The sequence below is a fragment of the Megachile rotundata genome, chromosome 7 (assembly GCF_050947335.1).
Source record: "Megachile rotundata isolate GNS110a chromosome 7, iyMegRotu1, whole genome shotgun sequence".
Classification (NCBI taxonomy): Eukaryota; Metazoa; Arthropoda; class Insecta; order Hymenoptera; family Megachilidae; genus Megachile; species Megachile rotundata.
Window position 1 is genome coordinate 10917606 of NC_134989.1, and position 21453 is coordinate 10939058.

The 21453-nt window shown below is 36.6% G+C and overlaps 1 protein-coding gene across 3 annotated transcripts in view; it reads left to right on the plus strand.

The window, feature by feature from the left end:
* Positions 1–20617, plus strand: part of tna (Zinc finger MIZ domain-containing protein tonalli) — a 40103-nt gene extending 19486 nt beyond the window's left edge. Inside the window, exons 2-11 of one of the 3 annotated variants that reach the window (XR_013038741.1) lie at positions 11421–11701; positions 11920–12243; positions 12531–13170; positions 13422–13768; positions 13843–14028; positions 14210–14352; positions 14456–14945; positions 15022–15255; positions 15362–15618; positions 16723–20617. Coding sequence is in view for 2 of the 3 variants with exons in the window: in XM_012292211.2 (XP_012147601.1) it covers positions 11612–11701; positions 11920–12243; positions 12531–13170; positions 13422–13768; positions 13843–14028; positions 14210–14352; positions 14456–14945; positions 15022–15255; positions 15362–15499 (2592 nt within the window). In the remaining variant the exon portion in view is untranslated. Of the gene's footprint in view, positions 1–11420; positions 11702–11919; positions 12244–12530; positions 13171–13421; positions 13769–13842; positions 14029–14209; positions 14353–14455; positions 14946–15021; positions 15256–15361 lie in introns of all 3 variants that reach the window. The other 2 variants (XM_012292211.2, XM_076533619.1) reach the window with 2 other exon arrangements.
* Positions 20618–21453: the final 836 nt, after the last annotated feature.

Genomic DNA, 21453 nt, shown 5'->3' on the forward strand with positions numbered 1-21453 from the left:
ACGCACTAGTTCATATGTGAGCAACCGCACTAGTGTTTTCGCCGCCATTAAGGTTTGGGTTCAACTCTAATTGTAATCTTCAGTTTCGGTTTCTTTGCTAATTTTTAGTTGAAATGTCTGTTGAGTCGTTTCAGTTATTACTTTTTTTATTAGTAATGCCTTGTAATATCGCGACGCACTCGCGACGCACTAGTTCATATGTGAGGAATCACACTAGTGTTTTCGTCGCCATTGAGTTTTGGATTCAATTTTAATTGCAATCTTCAGTTTTGGTTTCACAGTAAATTTTTAGTTGAAATGTTTGATGAGTCGTTACAGTTATTACTTTTTTATTAGTAATGCCTTGCAATATCGTGACGCACTTGCGACGCACTAGTTCATATGTGAGGAATCACACTAGTGTTTTCGTCCCCATTGAGTTTTGGATTCAATTTTAATTGCAATCTTCAGTTTCGGTTTCTTTGCTAATTTTTAGTTGAAATGTTTGATGAGTCGTTACAGTTATTATTTTTTTATTAGTAATGCATTGCAATATCGTGACGCACTCGTGACGCACTAGTTCATATGTGAGCAACCACACTCGTGTTTTCGTCGCCATTAAGGTTTAGGTTCAACTCTAATTGTAATCGTCAGTTTCGGTTTCTGTGCTAATTTTTAATTAAAATGTCTGTTGAGTCGTTTCAGTTATTATTTTTTTATTAGTGATGCCTTGCAATGTCGTGACGCACTCGTGACGTACTAGTTCATATGTGAGAAATCACACTAGTGTTTTTGTCGCCATTAAGGTTTGGGTTCAACTCTAATTGCAATCTTCAGTTTCGGTTTCTTTGCTAATTTTTAGTTGAAATGTCTAACGAGTCGTTTGAGTTATTACTTTTTTATTAGTAATGCATTGCAATATTGTGACGTACTCGCGACGCACTAGTTCATATGTGAGCAACCACACTAGTGCCTTCATCCCCATTGAATTTTGGGTTCAGTTCTAATTATAATCTTCACAGTCAAGTTGCATACAAATTTTTATCTTCCTTCATTCTTTATGTCGTAGCAATAATTAGTTATTTGTTCATGACGCAACCAGCTAGAAAATTGTAGGTTCAGTTAATTGTCGGTATTTGACATTATATAACGCTACAGCTTTAGTTTAAAAATGCCTGTTTCGAATTGTATTAAGTCGAATGGTGAGTCACCTTTCTAGCACAAAGGGTTAATTTTTGTCGCGTATTGTGTCGTGACGCACACCCTGATTCAAATGTGACAAACCTCACTACTGTTATAATCCCAATTGCATTTAAGTTTAGTACTATTTATATCTTTTCTTATTGAAGAGTTAATACGTGTATAACACAATTAGGATTCTGACTTTCTTTGCCTGCTCAGTTAATTCTGATCGAAGAAATCAGGTACTCGAATTTCGATTTGTCGAGTATGCACCCGAATATAGAAAGCGGTGTAGTTACATAAAAATCAAGGCTACAGGGGAAACCAAAGTTGTATGCCGAACTTGAATACGTGTTTGTTACCTAAGATGATCAGGCGTTGTTAGCGTAAACATTTTCATTATCGATCATTCTCGATGACACGATCGCAATTAACCGAATCTTTGATACTGTAAACAACATTATTCGTGCTGTTCTAAACATAACACGTCTTCACTTCGAATATTCGATCCTTTCTTGTAGGTTGTTATGTTACCATTAATTACAGGAGTGATTTTGGGAATTTGAAGAATTTTGGTATTAGGTGAATCTGGGACTTTGGAATTTTGGTATTTTAGAGTTATGGAACTTTGAAAGTTTCTAGGTCTTTAGATGTCTTCCTTGTATCCCTAGATGCAGATATTTTATTTATAGACCTATGGAAACCTATGACCCAATATTTTTGGATACCTATCACTGCGATACACATATCTAGGGCTCTTTATATTCTAATATCTCTAAATCTCTTAATGTTTATACCTCCATGTCTACCTCCCGAAATCCACATATTGCTACATCATCAGTTTTACATATCTCTACACATTCCTACATCTGTCGCCACTTCTATATTTGTAAATATTCTCACATTCCGAGATCTTAACTAATCCCGATAATAATCCCAAAATCTCTATCTCATTATATCTCCAACTTCTCACATCCTATATGTCTTTCCTACCTCTAAACTACGCAGATCTCCGATTAAATTGCAACATCGTTCCGATCAGCGTTCAACGTTCAAATTACACGATACTAATTGCGTTTTCACGAACCGCTTGATCATCGCATAAACACAGATCCATCAAGGTGAATTAATTACAAAAAACTAACCGATTAACTCGTTGCGTTCGTTAATATAACATGAAAGACACGAGGAACACACGGAAAAAAGAGGATATCGTAAGTTTTTCTGATTGCGTTTCAACCAACCAGCTTCGTCTATGCCTGACACCGCAATTGCATATGCACCTACGATGACTCGTGAAATAGCAATATCAGCTTGCAGCGAAACGTGCCCATCGGCTTGTGCTCGCGCGTTCTTCTGCCCGGTTAGCGTCTCTCTCTCCTTCTGTCTCTTCAGACCCGTCCATGAGAAGAATCTGTCATTCGCAACAAACGCTCGTGGCATTTCGAGCTGGATAGATTTTTCCCCGATGCCTCGGGAAAAGGTCGGATGACAGAAGATGGTTTTAAACGTCCTCCTCTATTACTTCTTCGGACAACTTTCGATTCGAAATTTCGTTTGAACACGTTCGGACGAGTGGATCTTTCGATAGATACTTTATGGCGAGGTTTTTTCGATTGTTTGGGGGGTTGGGAAGGTGGAAGCTAAATTTGGGGATTTGGGGAAGTTGGAAGGTAAATTTGGAAATTTGGGAATTTGGAAATTTGGAAGGTTGGGAATTTGGGAATTTAGGGATTTGGGGAAGTTGGAAGTTAAATTTGGAAATTTAGGGATTTAGGGAAGTTGGAAGTTAAATTTGGAAATTTAGATATTTAGGGAAGTTGGAAGTTAAATTTGGAAATTTAGATATTTAGGGAAGTTGGAAGTTAAATTTAGGAATTTAGGGATTTGGTGAAGTTGGAAGTTAAACTTGGAAATTTGGGAATATGGGAATTTGGAAATTTGGGAATTTAGGGATTTGGTGAAGTTGGAAGTTAAACTTGGAAATTTGGGAATATGGGAATTTGGAAGGTTGGGAATTTGGAAATTTAGGGATTTGGGGAAATTGGAAGTTAAATTTGGAAATTTGAGAATTTCGAAATTTGGGAATTTGGGAATTTGGAAATTTGGGAATTTGGAAATTTGGAAATTTGGGAATTTAGGGATTTGGGGAAGTTGGAAGCTAAATTTGGAAATTTAGGGATTTGGGGAAGTTGGAAGTTAAATTTGGAAATTTGGGAATTTGGGAATTTGGGAATTTGGAAATTTGGAAATTTGGGAATTTAGGGATTTGGGGAAATTGGAAGTTAAATTTGGAAATTTGAGAATTTCGAAATTTGGGAATTTGGGAATTTGGAAATTTGGGAATTTGGAAATTTGGAAATTTGGGAATTTAGGGATTTGGGGAAGTTGGAAGCTAAATTTGGAAATTTAGGGATTTGGGGAAGTTGGAAGTTAAATTTGGAAATTTGGGAATTTGGGAATTTGGGAATTTGGAAATTTGGAAATTTGGGAATTTAGGGATTTGGGGAAATTGGAAGTTAAATTTGGAAATTTGAGAATTTCGAAATTTGGGAATTTGGGAATTTGGAAATTTGGGAATTTGGAAATTTGGAAATTTGGGAATTTAGGGATTTGGGGAAGTTGGAAGCTAAATTTGGAAATTTAGGGATTTGGGGAAGTTGGAAGCTAAATTTGGAAATTTGGGAATTTGGGAATTTGGGAATTTGGAAATTTGGAAATTTGGGAATTTAGGGATTTGGGGAAATTGGAAGTTAAATTTGGAAATTTGAGAATTTCGAAATTTGGGAATTTGGGAATTTGGAAATTTGGAAATTTGGGAATTTGGAAATTTGGGAATTTAGGGATTTGGGGAAGTTGGAAGCTAAATTTGGAAATTTAGAGATTTGGAGAATTGTGGATTGAGAATTTAGGAAACTTGGAATTCACTAATTTCTCAAATCCGGGAATCTAGGAATCCGTGATCTGTAAATCCCAAATTTACACAATTTCTGAAATTAAAAAACTTATTTCACATGAAATTAAATTTCTACCTAACTTATACCTAGTACCACCAAAAAAATACAGAACCCCCCACATATTTCCCACCCTCTAAAACTATCCCGTTCCTCAAAAATCTGAAAAGCGTCAGAATGCAATAACTTGAAGCATAATAATTGAAAGTTATGGAATTAACTCAGTGTCAGACCTGACTGACTGGTTCTAAAGTAGACGAGATAAATTTTTCTTTCCCGATGAAAAACGAGGATTGTGTTAATTTTACACCGGCGATACCGCGCTATAACACTGGCCAGTTTACCGGTCCTTTTATTCGCGTTGTCGCGAAATTATGTATAAACGATGGCCTGCGATCGAAACTGGATTCATAGGGGCGAGAGTAGTTGTATACGAGTTCACGTTGTGAGTAGAAGCGAGGAGAACGCGGCTATTATGTGTCGAGTCGCGACGACCGTGAGAGGCCCATTTTATCTCGTACAAGGATTCCCTCGCTCGATATTATTCGCCTCCACCTCGACACGCATCGCCGGCATTAGTCGCCTCCTCGCTTTTCTGTAAATGGGGAAACAGCCTTTAGGCTAGTACGCATGAATATGCGAGAATTCGGTTTCGAAACGACGCTTTGAACGAGAATATTTACGTCATTGGACAGATTGTTACGATTCTTTTTCTTTACTTTTTTTACACTCTGTATAAAAATCTTACGTATGTATTTTATACCTTTTATAAAACTATACATCTTGTATTTAATAGAAGTTTGCTATAGTTCAGAAAAATTCTTCCTCAAGCAAAATTGGTTTTATTATATTTCAGCATTTTATATTTTATTTTATTATATTTCAGCAATGTTTGTGTGTTTTAATTATAATTTCTGTCTTATATCGTGTGGTTTCATCATATCTAGCAATATTTTAATTATGTAGTATTTAAGTAATATTTTATATTATATACTTTCATTGAAATTAATATTTAATACTCAGTATTTTAATTATAATTAACATATGACATTGTATATTTTCATTAAAGCCACCGCTTTATATCACATACTTTTCTCATAATTACCGTCTTAAATTATATATTAAATCACTGAGTACCTTTATCTCTAATAACAGTTTAAAATAACAGTGTTTTTATTGGTAGCTTGTGGCGCTTCTGGCGGGAATTTCAAATTCCGCCACCAGAGGGCAACACCAAACGGTGCCATATGGCGGCCTTTATTCAATTTCCCGCCAGACGTCGCGTTCGCACCCCTAGGTGTTTCATAATACTTCCATTTACTTATTAAAGAGTTTGAGGCGTTTGTGATCCATAAAATGACGTTATATGCGACACTTGAGACTATAAGAATATTTACATAGCTGTATAAGATTATAGTATCGGCACTTTGGCAAACAATATTAAATATTAATTTGTTTCTTGTACCTTGGGAAGTTTTTTTCAAGGAAGGAGGGAGAATGATTTATCAGTCATTTTTGATTACTAATTTTTAAATACAGTTTTTGAATTATAGGAACTTTAGAAGTTTAGAAATCTGGAATTTTTCAAAGGAATTCGGTTTTTGGTAGTTTGAAAATTAGTGTTCATATGAAAATAGTAAGCTACCCCAGTCCCTTCTAGTTACGCCACTGGTAAATATGTGCACATTGAAAGACATTGTTGGAACCGCTATTAGAAAGTCGTTTAAATATGGTACACGAAGTAAACTGCATGCATAGGTACACGAAAGTATTCGAATATTACCTTATAAACTACTCAGTTTCATATCAATAAATATTAACACTCTTCTTTTCCTAAAATAATTTCTAAATTTGGAACATTTTCTATCATACTTTGCTCACAAAAATTAAACTCGAATATTTCTTCATCCACATAAAGACATTACGCCATAGAAAATGTAAAAAGTAACCTGGTCTAAAATATTCCGAAAGACCGAAAAAACCTGCATAAATTAACGGAGAATAACGTACGTAACGTTTCCAAGATAAACAATCCATTTATCGTGCCCAAATCTTTCCAGAGTGTTCCTACTTCTTGTATTGAGTCTGCTATAGCGTACTTACATAGTTAATTACAATTAACACCTGTCAGATAAGATTTCTTGAATAAACATCGACCACTAATTGAAGTTCAAACAAAAATTGGTATACGAGATGTAGGCAAGGCTAGGTTCGTTTAGGTTAGGTTATGGTTGTAATTGAACCAGATTCAGTTAGTTCAGGTTACTTGTATGATTATAGGTTATTAGGTTACGACTGGGTGTTTAAATTAGGTTCATGTTGTAAGAAAGTCTAATTTGAATAACAAAATCAAGTGTTTGAATATGTTGAGGTATAATTTGATTAGCTTAGATTATTATTTGAGGTTAAATTATGGTTACAGTTAGGTCAGGTTCAACAAGGTTAGGTTGTGGTTACAATTAGGTTAGGTTTAGGTTAGGTTATGATTACAGGGTCAAGGTTAAAATGTGAAGTTTAAAACGAATAACTTTGAACGTTTTATGTGATAATTAAAATTAGATTCCTATGTTTACCTGCATCACATAACCTATTAAACTTAATAGCACCTTAACAATATTATCGATACACGTTAAGTATCAATAAAATGTCGATTATCGATTATCAATAACAGCATCTCTATTACATCCCCCATATTAAATTTCCAAAGACACCCTGTACATGCGTGTACACACAACGCACACGTCCAGACGTAGATACACAGGGAGCATTTCGAAGGTTGACGTCATCCGGAGTCCCACCCTCTTTAAATTTCTGCTGAATGCAACTCTAGGAGAAAAAAAGAGGGGAGAGATGTGGATATGGTTAAAGAGTAGGTGAGAAAAAGATGGAGGTAAAAAACCAATGAGGGAGAGACCCATCGAACCTATGCCTTTTCCCTTCGACGCTCTTTTTCTCTCTTTCTCTCTGTTCTCCCTTATATTCTCCCCTTCTGTCTTCCCCTGTGAACAGCGACCGGGGGCGGGTCGGGCCCCTCTCTATAAAGCCTGCAACGGGTTTCTATTCTCGGATGTCAATATTTCGTCAACTAGAGGCCACTCGGCGCCCAACAAAAGCTCCTACCGCGTACAGCTTGCGCGGCTGGCGTGAGAGAAAGAAAGGGAAGAATCAGAATCATTCGTTAGGCGTGTTTTAGAGATGCTACAAAATTTAACATAGTGTTAACAGTACTGTTAACTTAAGTTAAGTACTGTGGAAAAGGGCTCGTTTTAATTAAGAGTTATGGGAAAGGTTTTCTATCATTTTAGTCCCACTTTGTCAAATTTAATCTAAAAATTTTTGCATTATCAAATTTTCTCAAATTTATAAATTTCTACCTTCTCAAATTTTTAAGTCCTCAAATCTCCCAAGTTCCAAAATCATTTTGTCACGTCTAGCACTTAACAGTTAACAAATTTAAGGGTCCCTTAAAAATGGTTGTTACGCCAATGCGAACACCCTGTATACGGATACAATATGCACACATGTACGTCGAGAAGCGAGAGTACAGCAGTAGACGTGTTCTGCCGTCGCGTATTGAATTCGACCGAGAGAGGCTATTATTCGGAATTTGTTTTTGTTCGATGCGCCATAATCACGTCTCGAGGACACCGCGGGCAGAAAAGAGAAGGCTCTCTTTCATTTTTGGGTGACGGAGAGCCGGTGACGCGCCCCTCTTCCGTTGACTTTGAAAATACTCTTGGGGGTCAAACGCGAAAAAAATTATTTAGCAAATGATTAACGAGATCTTTATATCCGTTTTTTCTTTCTTTTCGTCTTTCTTCCTTTCTTATTCTAGTTCTATCATTGTGGAGGACGTTCCTTTCGACTGTCGATCGTAACGGTTTTATTCCATGCCAACAGCGAACGGCATTGGCGACAATGTCTGTATGTCTCTCGTGCAAACAACTTTATTCGAAAGTTATTTTTAATCGTTTTCAAAATTTAAATAGAGTTTATTTGTTTTGATAATTTAGAAATTACGAGGTCATACTGTATACTCTTTAATATTTTTATTAATACATAGAAATATAAATATTCAAAAAATATTATGTACGTATAATATTTTACATAATAATAAACAGTTCCATCGAACAATGAATACACCGTATCATATATCTAATCGATTATCATTTTGCGTTTTAGATGGTGAAATTCTTATCTCCCCGCTATAAATGCATATCTTATCGAATCGATTCCAGGAGGAAGTCCATGGAAGACTTTCGCAGTAAATGAACGTAATATAATCAGAAAGATTTATTCATATTCAGTTTTAAACTATCTGTATATTTCGAGAATCGGGTACAAACTAGTTAAACAAATTTGAAACAGTGAATTAACAACGAGGGAAGCACAACTCTCGTTCCACTTTCGTTCCGAAAGTTTGAAGCACGAAAGTTTCGAATCGAAGTTGCACGAGAGATGCACGAGAGGGCGCCAGGAGCGCTGAAAAAAGCGCGCGAAACAAGCTTTGCCAAGTTGAATCTATAATTATTCGAACACCGAAGGTTTTTATTACAATTTCGTCAAAATAAATTACTCCATTTTATATAGGTTTTAATAAAGTTTACAATTTTTTTTTATTCTTATATATTTACAAATTTCTTCGATATAGGTTACATATTAAAAATTTACATATTAAAAAATTTGAATGAATCTAATCGAACACCTCAGTAAAATGTTCTTTCAAAATGAGGTTATTTTACTTTAAATTTTTGTACAGAAATTCCCGCTCGTTTTACAGAGGCTTCATGCGCATGCGCAACAGTATGAAGCGTGTCACGTGGTAAGTCGACACCGCGAAGGATACGCTACGATACACACGGTGCACTCTTTCACGTGTTCCCGGAGTTTCGAACATTATGTAGAACAATGGTCATCGTATACCCTCCTGTTGTTCGTGACTTCTTTTTCACGTCTGTCTGAAGTAAATTTCCCCAGTGGCCGGTATCGCCTCTATTACAAGTTAAATTTCTTTACAACGGTCTACTAAGTCCCGTGAAACTTCCTCCTCATTGTGACCAGCTCGGAAAGCATATTATAACCGTTTTATTTATAACTCCTACCTGTACCTCCAATAAGCATCGATTGCCTCACCAAGGGATAATGTCAGAGTTCCATGTACTGACACATTGCGATATTCGATCGCTATGGTAGATGCTACAGTTTCTTTTTTATACCAATGTAATTTTCGTTTAAAATTCCCGCCCGAGTCGCTCAAATATCATAGAAGTATATTTTGGGATTTTTGAGTTTTTATGTATTGGGACTTCGTGAATTTGCTTTGTTGAGGCTTATGGGAGTTTGGGACCTGAGGTTTTGGAATCTTTTCACTTTGGAATTCGTGTAATTTGAGAACCTGAGGGACTTCGAAATTATAGTACTTAGAGACTTTTAAATATTTTAATTTTTTTAATGTTAAACCATCTTAATTTTGCAAAATAGGACATCAAAGACTATAGCATCCTAAAAATGTTAAACAGCTTTCAATTTCGAACTTTCTCAAATTTCCCCAAAAAGTATCTCGAAAACATTAGTAGACCGTAAACAGCTCGAGAAACCGAGCCATCAAAATATTCTAATTACAAAGGTTTCACTGTAAGATCATTGAAACATATAATGATCCGTTGAGCCACATATTCTACAATTAGAGAAAGAGAGCGTCGTGCGTAGCAAGAAAATGGTCGCGAGAAAGCGTCCAGAATAGAAAGCATTGTTGGTTAGAAACGAATAGTTAGGGTCGATGTTCGTGCGTAATAATTCCATTCTTAAACCGTTTGAAAAACGCAGGCAGGCCAGGTCCATTGAGATCCGTTTGTAGGTAGATATCGACGTTGTATCGGACAAGTCGAAAATGATCGGCGCAAAAGGCCGTAGTATGTTCCACAGCACGATTGCACCGGCAAACGGTGTTTGTAGCAGAACGGTATTATAAGCGGCGGCAGCGTCGGCAGTGTGTGAATAGCGAGCACGTGCATTTCCCACAGAAAACCAATAGGGGCCTTGGCCAGCTGGGAATATGAACGGTGGCGCAGGGTTCGCCTCTGTCTTTCGATCTTTTGGGGTATGCGCGGCTCGAACGGGGACAGAAACGTTGAACGAAGGCTACTCGAGAGGCTCACAATATTCAGGCCAAGGAATATGTCGATAAAAGGGCTCGACAAAAGCATCGCCGCGCCGACTTTCTTCGTCCTTTTTATCTTTTTAACGATTTACCACCCGGCTACCGCCAATTGACGGGTACGCGTTGTAGGTACTGTCATATTAGAACCAGGGACACCATATGGCGTTTCGAAGAAATCGATCATGGTATATATTCCTATTGGACGAGGAAAATTGCACTTTCATGGAGATAACGCGAGCTTCAATTTTTAGATGTCATAATTATTGATCGGTAATTTATATTGCAATTATTTGCTTCTATTCTGGTTAGGTTCGAGCGAAGTCACTTGTATCACTGTTCTACTGTAGCATTGTACTGTACTGCTATACCAATGACCTTATGATTATATCACTTTTCTTTCTCATTGTACACATTGTCTTATATTATTTTGTTCATTTGACTGTCTATAGTACTATCATCAAATGTAACTTAATTTCAACACAGTATTTGTAATACGTGTTCCAACACATTCCCACAACAACAGCCAACGTGTTAAACGTACTCTAATTCTCTATTCGTGGAAAAAATAAAGCTTTAGTGGGGGATCAGTCGCAAGGCAAATCGATCGAGCGTTTAGAAAAGAAATAGAAGGGAGATAATTCTAGTTCTGTTTTAACCTTTAGCGAGCTAAACATCTGAATTGGTACCTAGTCGCGGAAAATTGGTAATGCATAACCTTTAGCATTCCTTCCAACTATTTAAATCGATATTAGCATTTCGATAAATATCCAGGGAATTAAACGCGAGGTCTTAATTAAATATCCTTAATTTAATATTGAAGATGGTCGATAGGCGCGGATCGAGCCGTCACGTGATACATGATTTAAGTTGACGACCTTCTCAAATAATTCAACAAATCATGAATAACTGACATATTATTATTGCCGCGCCACGGAAAATGGAGAACGATGCGATACAATCGATTACTCGTATAGTTCGAACACGAATCTGACCTACAAAGCAATATCCACATTACTCTTGCTTCGATATTTCCACCGGTTGTTGCATTTTTCTCCGTACAATATCATTCATCGGGTATTCAGTATCGCTAACGTGAATAGAAGAGGACTTTTAATAGAAACGCATTTGTTCTTGTCTGTTTTCAGCAGTAGTCGGTTTTCGTTGAATCGGCTGTGACACACGAGCATCGTGGTCGTTTTCGTCAGAGTTAGCAGTAAAAACACCATCAACAACGGCGGCGATAGGCGTTGGGGTGCAGCCCGTGTTATCATCCGGCTATCATAGCACGGTGCCACCCCAGAACGGGGGTGGTGGTTCGACATTTAGTGCCGCGGCGATGGTGGCAGCTGCCACCGCTACGGCCACCGCCACTGCAAGCGTGGTGGCCATGCAGGACCGCCAAGACATCCCCTCGCAATTCAATCAGGTACTTTTCCTTCTATTTCATCTCCGATTTATACGTAACTGATAAAAATACCATGTGTTGCTGGAAAGATGGCATGTGGAAAGAATACTGGTCCAATTGCTTACAGTTGCAAAGGTTCATCTTGTTGAGATTGAACACTATAAAAGTTAAAAAACCTTGCTGTTCCCATCAACTGCTCGCAAAAATGAACAAAAAAAAATTTAATCGTTTAATTACAGATGCAGAGCCAACATGGAATCCCCCACCAAACGTACAACGCAGGGTACGCCCAAAGAGGACCAATGGCCGGAATGGGGCCAGTCGGGATGAGCAACTTTAACAGCATGGGCACGATGAGCCCAATGCACTCTATGAATTCCATGAATTCGATGAACAGTATGAATGGCATGAACTCTATGAATCCTATGTCGATGGGAGGTATGAACGGTATGACTGGTATGAACGGAATGACCCCCATGAGCTCCATGAGTAACATGGGTAATATGGGCATGAACAATATGATGGGACCTAACAACATGCAGATGAACAAGATGAGCATGCAGGTAAACATCCTTTTGTCTTATAACTATCCTTCTCAGATCAAATTTCTAATACAGTATTCATGTAGCCTTGAAGATTTTGCAATTTCATCATAGAGTATGTGGGCAACATGTTGATTAGTTTGAACTGCGTATGCTTGTCTAAGGTTTCTTTACAGTCGGTTGAGGTATAGAGTCTTGAAGTAGAGTCTCAGTAGAGTCTTCAAGGTCGTAGAAATTCTGATATAACCCTTGCAAAGAGCACCGTAATTTTTCCTAAAAGAACTCATGAATATTCGTTATAATTGTAGGCTCAACCACACCAGGGCTATCCAAGAAGACTAGCACCTTACCCAAACCCTGCGATGCACATGGCGCAAAAGAGGCAACAGGGTCCTTACCCGGCTCCCAACCCAGCCGCGATGCAACCAACCTTCAACGGCATGGCGACGTCGCAGTACCCGACCAATTACCCCGCGGCAGCGAGGCCGAATTTTCAGCCTCAGTATCAACCGATGCAGAGCATGAATCCGTCGGCTGCCGGCTTTGGGCCTAACTCTATGATACGAGGCGCCAACATGAGGCAAACAGCGCCTTCGTATCAGACCGCGAGTCAGGCGGCAACCAACCAATACTACGGTAGCAATGGCATACCGGTTAGCATGGGACCTACCACGGTTGGCAATCAATTCGTTGGACACCAACCGAACACGGGATACGCCGGTGCAGCGTCCTCGTACGGGGCAACCGGGGCTGTCACCAGTCAGTACCAACAGGACGTCGCGGCGATGAGAACGACGGGAGCAGGGACACTGAGTTACCAGCACAGCCCTATCCCTGGGAATCCGACACCTCCGCTCACCCCGGCTACGAGTATGCCCCCTTACATCAGTCCGAATCCGGATATCAAGCCTAATTTCAACGATATGAAGTCACCGGTTAATATTCAGAGTAAGTCGGAATGTACGGCACGAATGGGCAAGTGGTCGCTTGGGAGGTCATTTGGGTATCAACCAAATATTCGCGAGATGGAATAATCTTGTATTGAGTTGTTAGATATTTGATCTTCCAGATTTAAAAATTTTTAACTCTTCATCAGCACACCAGTGCCCATAAGCTCCTTGGCGAACACTTAGTCTACCCTTCGCTAATCCGTTTTAAACTTGCATCCATCTAAATGTCTTCCATTTTCTTGTTTGCAGAGGACGATGAGTTAAGATTAACATTCCCCGTGAGGGATGGCATCATTCTTCCACCCTTCCGCTTAGAACATAATCTGGCTGTAAGCAACCACGTATTCCAACTGAAGTCCACGGTGCATCAAACGTTGATGTGGCGGTCCGACCTGGAACTACAGCTCAAGTGTTTCCACCACGAAGACAGGCAAATGAACACGAACTGGCCCGCGAGCGTGCAAGTATCCGTAAACGCCACGCCGTTGGTTATCGATCGCGGTGAAAATAAAACGTCTCATAAGCCCTTATACCTGAAGGACGTTTGTCAATCAGGAAGGAACACAATACAGATCACGGTATCGGCGTGTTGTTGTGTAAGTTTCTGATCGTTTATTATATTCATACTTTTGTTAAATGCAAGGAGATCATAATTTTGTTTGATTTGCAGTCCCATTTATTCGTGCTACAATTAGTTCATCGACCAAGCGTGCGAAGCGTGCTTCAGGGATTGTTACGTAAGAGGCTGCTCACGGCGGAACATTGTATCACTAAAATTAAACGAAATTTCAGTAATACTATTTCCAATAACGGTATACAGTCGGAGAAGGATGTTGTAGAACAGACAGCACTTAAGGTAATACGTGTGCTCAAGATTTAGGTCTATCTGAACATCTCCTGCAGTAGTGATATGTTTCATATTTAATTTGAATGGTATCAAAGATCATCACAAGTGTAGGAGATATTTAGGAGGCTATCTTCAGATGAAACAGCCTGCAGATTATTTTGTTAACTTTTGAAATGATTACTGTTCACAGGTATCCTTAAAATGTCCTATTACCTTTAAACGTATTACACTGCCAGCTAGGGGACACGATTGTAAACATATTCAGTGCTTCGATTTGGAGTCGTACCTACAGCTAAATTGTGAAAGAGGATCGTGGAGATGTCCTGTATGCACGTGAGTAACATTTATTTCATATCAAACCTTTTGGCTGACTGAAAATCTGAGAATATTTGCAGACTCGAGAATTTGAATGCTAAATCATATAATTCGTTTACAGGAAACCTGCCCAATTAGAAGGTTTAGAGGTTGACCAGTACATGTGGGGCATACTGAACACATTAAACACGGCGGAGGTCGAAGAAGTGACGATAGACTCGGTCGCGAATTGGAAACCAGCGAAGAATTTAACTGGTATTAAGTCCGAAGAAGAAAGCGATTGCAAGAGGATGACGAAGGCCATGTCACCTGGAAGTATGAACATGCCAACGATGAATAATTGGGATATGAATCAGGCAATGAGTCCGTACATACCGCCCGACATGAGTAGCATTGTAAGCGGCTCTATGATGAATAACACACCATCCACGTACGCGAATAATAACATCAATCATCGGAATTCGTCTGGAGGATCCTTCGATATCAATTCCGGAACGAATACGAATACCAATAATGATTACACAAACGGTGCAGGTCCACTGTCGCATCTGAATGAATCAGTCAACTCTTTAGACCCTCTCAACGCTATGGAGAAATCGCTTAACGATCAGGTAAGTTACAATTTTAAACGGGAGAAATAAAGTATAATATATTCATTGTTTTTGACAAATATTTTTGTTTGCGCAGATGCCTCATACACCACATACACCTCACACCCCCCATACGCCCCACACACCAGGTGGTGGAAATAGTGGTCCACCGAGTGTTCCCCCTGCATCTCAGGAATCCACGGGAAATCATAATACATCTGGTAATACGAGTACAAACATAAATAACGATACTGCAGACATACCATCTGACTTAAATTTCGACCCAGCTGCAGTAATCGATGGCGAGGGTACTGGTCAAGAGGCATTGAATGTAAGTTTAATTTATCGGTCATTCAGCGAGAGTACAGTGTAACAAAAATTGATAAGGATTATACTTGGTTTAACTATTATTTAAATGTGATAATTCTGTATTTCAGCTTTTGCCAGACAATGTTGTGGATCCAATGGAACTCCTGTCGTACCTGGATCCACCAGATCTGAACACCCCTCCCAGTAGCGGCGCTAGCAGTGGTAACCCCTCATCAAGTGACGATATATTAGCACTCTTCGAATAAAAAGAAAGAAATAATAACGGGCATCTCTCACGAGAAATAATCAAATTGCGACCCTAACGTTAAGACGAGTAAAAAAAGGAAAGAAAAAAGAAAAAAATAAAACGATCAACAAGAGACAGGTTTGCATCTTACTACAAATATATTTCTAAATCCACGCGGAAATAATTGTAGTGAGCGATTTGAAAAAAAACGTATTGGGGTCACTGTGGGTGCTTTCACCTAATTCAATGGTACAAAAAGCTTAGCTCTAATTATAATATTCCTATTGACGAAGTTAGGGCATATTATTAGATTTAAATACGACGATGACTTTTAATTAATAGGGCGGAAACGAAGCACCACGTTTGGTAGTGCTTATTTGTAAAGATGTTATTGCACGGATTATGTTTAGTCCTTCGACATTGGGAATTTTTTTATTTCCAATAGATAAAACGCGTTAATTAACATTGTGCCGGGCATATGTTCCAGAACTGACCACCGCGGATATCACAATTATATTAATTGTGTTCAAAAGAAGGTAATCGAATTTTTTAATACCGAACATAATATAGAAGTAACGTTTTTCCACGAGGAATTTTACATATAGATTAAATACTAAAGGGACATGTTTGTTTGATAACGGTAAATGTGCAATACGATCAATAAATTTACACACATTTTATACAGATTGCCATTTATCCATTTCTTCATTCCAAAATAAGTTTTTACAGAAATAATATTTGACAAAACATACCATAGGTTTAGGATACTATTTTCTTTTTTTTTTTTTCTGGTAAACGATATCGATTTTCATTAACAAATATCACAAATCGTATAGCACATTTATAGACTTTTATATTGAAAAGATACAGGCTTCAAGCCTGAATATCAGCACAATATTGGAATGATTTTTAGAGAGCTTAGTGTACCTTACGAAAAACTATGTAACACTTACTTGACGAATTTATGATTTTGGAATATTTGCTTGACAAAATGTGCTGTGCTATTTCACAAAGACTTCGCCTCGAAGTTCTCCCTGCAATACAATCTTTACCTCAGAACCGGTCTACTCGCATTCAAAAAGGCTATGATGGACCTACATCACAACAGAAATACAAGTTGTACAGTAACTTTTGTAAATAAGTTTTAATCGAGAAAAAAAAATAATAGATAAGACGTTCATCTGTTGTGAATTTACCCTGCTTATTGATGGATATAGCGCATATAGTGTTCCTTTCCTTTAGATGATTAGTGACAACAGATGACACACAGAAACGAGGGCATATCGGGCTTCACACTGGATGGAGAGACTCTATTTTGTATGGTGTATCTCCTGAGTTTTTGCATATGCAAAGTATGCATACGTCAACTGAAACTTCAAATTATGTTTATGTAATGTACTGTATATGCTTTTATTTATAAGCAAACGATTCTTTTTATTCGTTGCAACGTTTACAATTAATAAATACACGATATGCACATATACTTTGAGTCCTATAAAGTTACTTGAATACGAATCATTTTCTTTATATCTGTTTGAAAAATTGATGAATAATAAACAAAACCTCTGAAGATACATCAGTAATACATATAGAGTTTATTTTCACATTTTGATGCGTATAAATACTTGTAACTAAATCTGAAATAAAACAGTTACCATTTTTGTTATTATTTTTGTTAACAACGAAAGACTTTTGAGGTTTATAATTGAAAATTGCATAAAATCAAATTTTACAGAGGTATCAAATGTTGTAGAAATGTACACGCAAAAGATGAAATCAGCATGGGGAAATAAATTCTATATAAAACAGTTAGCACAAATTTTTTAAACGAACTGATTTTTTCGTTTAACGAAAAATCCAGGTTTAGAATTATTTGTATGATAAAACTGCCAGAGTGACACCGCCCATGGCCCCCCTTGCTTGCATAGTAGTTATTACATTTATATCTTTTGTGATTAAAAGAGAAGATATACTTAAAGTGATTCATGTAGATTATACAAATTTTATATTAAAAAAAAAGTGTATTTATATTCCAGTGTGCATCAATAGCGCACATTGAAGGATTAGATGCGGTCAAGTTTCTATTCGTATAATTATAATAACATTATCGAAAATAGGATAACAATATTACTTATATTAAGCGAGATTATTGTATATTATCTGTATATATGATAAATAGATTAATAATATAAGAAAAAAAAATGGCAGATACTTATTGGCCAGTTATAATAGTAAAAATGATTATCTTAATTATTTCTCAGAACCAAAACATGCAAGCGTTGTATGAGAATACTTTAAAAAAAAATAAAACCTAGAAAATATAATATGTAAATGATGCAGGATAATAACAGTTCAGATTATTGTACTGTTATTTCTAATAGAATTATTACTTACCTATTAAAGACATAATTATCGAGGAAAAAAAAGTTTATTCAAATTGTAAGCTTTACTTAGGATTGCCAGGAAGTAGGCATACGCAACAATGTTGCGGTTGTATATAGGCAATGTCTACCTATACCTACTTAATAATATCCTAAAATACACGATACATGGTCTTGGTTTAGAAGTTGTAGAGCTTTATAATATATTTGATAAAATAGAATTATCATTTTTATAGACCGTTGCAATTGTAACATTTTTTCTTGAACTTATTAACAAAATTAACAAAAGAAGAAGATAAAACATTGAAAACCAGTTAATTTTATTAAATGCAATTTTATACTGAAAGAATTTAAATAAATATGACATCTTAAAAAGAAAATGAAAGGGATGTTATGGATCTACTTTGAATTTTGTGGTTAGTCAAATGATTATGAATCTCTACAACTTTACAATTATACCTATTTATCTATTGTTAGGAGGCCTATGATTTGATCCTAAAGTGCGTCACTTTGAAGACTTGAACGAATTAAATGTCGTGTTGTCTTGTCGAGGCCTGAAAAGCTACACTAAGAAAATAAAATATTTTCGTGTAATACCACACAGCTGTACCTACTTATGGCACATTGAACACACATTCGATGGATCAAATAAAAATGTCAGAGAGCATTTAAGTAAATGCTGATAAGCATTTGCGTACAAACGATATTTTCGTTTTATTCATTTCGTACGATCAATATAATTGACAAATTTTAAGTGGTACGAGTTTCGAATGTTGCATCAATCTTCACACGTACATGGACCAAATTTTTAGAGAACGATCGAATTTTTCGAAATATCAATTAAACGGATACTTTCAGTTTTTTGAAGCTTTATAATAGCACAACATTGAAAATAAATAATTAAACGAATATATGGAATACACAATGTAGACAGGAGAGGCCCTATATTTCCTTAGGCCAATAAGTTCGAGACATTTTGACTTTAGACAATTACTCTAACCAACGGTAGTAAGCAATAGTTTATAACAATAAGGTTTAAGAATTGAATTTAATAACTGGAGAATTGGTTAGAATAATTATTTAGCGAAGGGAGGACTAATTTGACTCGAATTGATTACTTTTTTCTTTTTTCTACCTGTAAGTGGCGTGATGTGGGCCTGGACCCCTCAAGTTATTGCTATAAGAATATTCGAATATTTTACTAAGTTTTGCAGATTGAAAATGTGTTTTGAGATTATGATTCTGAGGTTTATGCAAATTTCCAAATTCTGGAATTCCAAATTCCAATTTCCAAAATTCCGAATTCCAAGCTTCCGAATTCTAAGCTTCTGAATTCCAAGCTTCCGAATTCCAAACTTCTGAATTCCAAGCTTTCGAATTCCAAAATTTCGGATTCCAAGCTACCGAATTCCAAAATTCCGAATTCCAAGCTTCCGAATTCCAAGATACCGAATTCCAAGCTTCCGAATTCCAAGCTTCCGAATTCCAAAATTCCGAATTCCAAGCTACCGAATTCCAAGCTTCCGAATTCCAAAATTCCGAATTCCAAGTTACCGAATTCCAAGCTTCCGAATTCCAAGCTTCCGAATTCTAAAATTCCGAATTCCAAGATACCGAATTTCAAAATTCCGAATTCCAAGCTTCCGAATTCCAAGCTACCGAATTCCAAGCTTCCGAATTCCAAGCTTCTGAATTCCAAAATTCCGAATTCCAAGTTACCCAATTCCAAGCTTCCGAATTCCAAAATTCCGAATTCCAAGCTACCGAATTCCAAGCTTCCGAATTCCAAGCTTCCGAATTCCAAGCTTCCGAATTCCAAGCTTCCGAATTCTAAAATTCCGAATTCCAAGATATCGAATTTCAAAATTCCGAATTCCAAGCTTCCGAATTCCAAGCTACCGAATTCCAAGCTTCCGAATTCCAAGCTTCTGAATTCCAAAATTCCGAATTCCAGGTTACCCAATTCCAAGCTTCCGAATTCCAAAATCCCGAATTCCAAAATTCCGAATTCCAAAATTTCGAATTCCAAAATTCCAAAATACCAAATTTCAAAATTACTAAATTCCCAAACCTCCAAATCTCCAACTTTCAAATCCTCAAATTTCTCACTTACTAAGAATCCACAAATGAAAACCTGAAATCTTCACTCTCAAAATAGCGATAAACGGCAATATAACGAGATTCTATCTAAGTTGAGCCTACACCTACGGGGACCTGGTCCACCCTAACCAATTTGAATTACGTCAACGGAACGTTTTTTATACCGACAGCTTTTATAAATCTACAATCCCCAGAATTGTTGATAGATCAAACGAAAAATCGTATCCTAGGTAAAAGATCATAAACTACACCGACATACATACATACGCATTTACTGAGGTCGCCATAAGTGACTGGTACAAGCTTGTGTAAAGTAATAAGAAAAATGTGCAGATCATTTAAAATAAAAAAAAGGAAGTGAGCAACTGATATCATCGGTTACGTTTGTGTGAAAAAAATTTTAATATACAAAGACCAGTTTATCACATTGTCACATTGTTTCTTGATAACAGTTAGAAACATTCAATAAAAAAGTCATAAAATATTGAACGTTTGTACCATTCTTATAGATCATTCTTCCTACATGGTTCAATCGAAAGAAACATATTTTGGGAGTCATCGTTACGGGACGAATAAAAGATCATCATTGTACCGATACCACGGATTTAATGAAATAAATGATTACTTGTACATTAAATAGTTAGAAAAATATATAACTTGTTGTTTTCTATCTTGTGCACACAGATTTCTATTTTTTAATTCGATTATGGTGATAAGTAATTTTTATTATTTTTCAAGTTTGAAAATTGGATTGTATTTTTTATTTTTGTTGGATTGATTTTGGATATTATGTTTGGATCTGTTTCACTATTTGTAGTTTTAATTTTTATGGAAGGTAGATATTTTTCATGCATTTGTAAGTTTCATCATTGAACTTGGATTTCAATGAAGAGTGATTCGTTTAAATAAGATTTTTTTTTATATAAGTAACGTGAACAAATTTTATTTTAATTGTATAAATTATGGTGAATGTTCTGGTCATTATTTTGTTTAGATTTATTTTACGAGTACAATAAATAAAAAATTAAGAAAATTTTTAAGTTTAGCTGTGGGTGGTGGAACGTAGCCATCTGGTGGTGAAGCGCCATCTTGCGACGTGAAAGGAACTAACATTTGAAGTCTACTTTGCACATGAAAAGTAAGTACACAATAAATTTGTTACGATTAGAAAAAAGATAAATAGTTAGAGTTCTATAAATAATTTAATTTTTTTAAACTAGTAAATTGGAACTTTAGAGTTTTGGGAGTTTCTGCAAAGATTGAAACTTAGAATTTTGGGAGTTTAGGATTTTTAGAAGTTTGAGGCCTTAGAATTTTCTAGCTTCAGAACTTTGGGACTTTAGGATTTTTAAGCTTTGGGATTTTGACGTTTTAGGACTTCAAGATTTTGAGATTTTTAAATTTTGAGATGTTATGATTTTGATAGAATTATGTGGAAAACTTTCCAACTTTGTGACTTCACAAAATAATAGATTACTAGCAAAGAAATTTT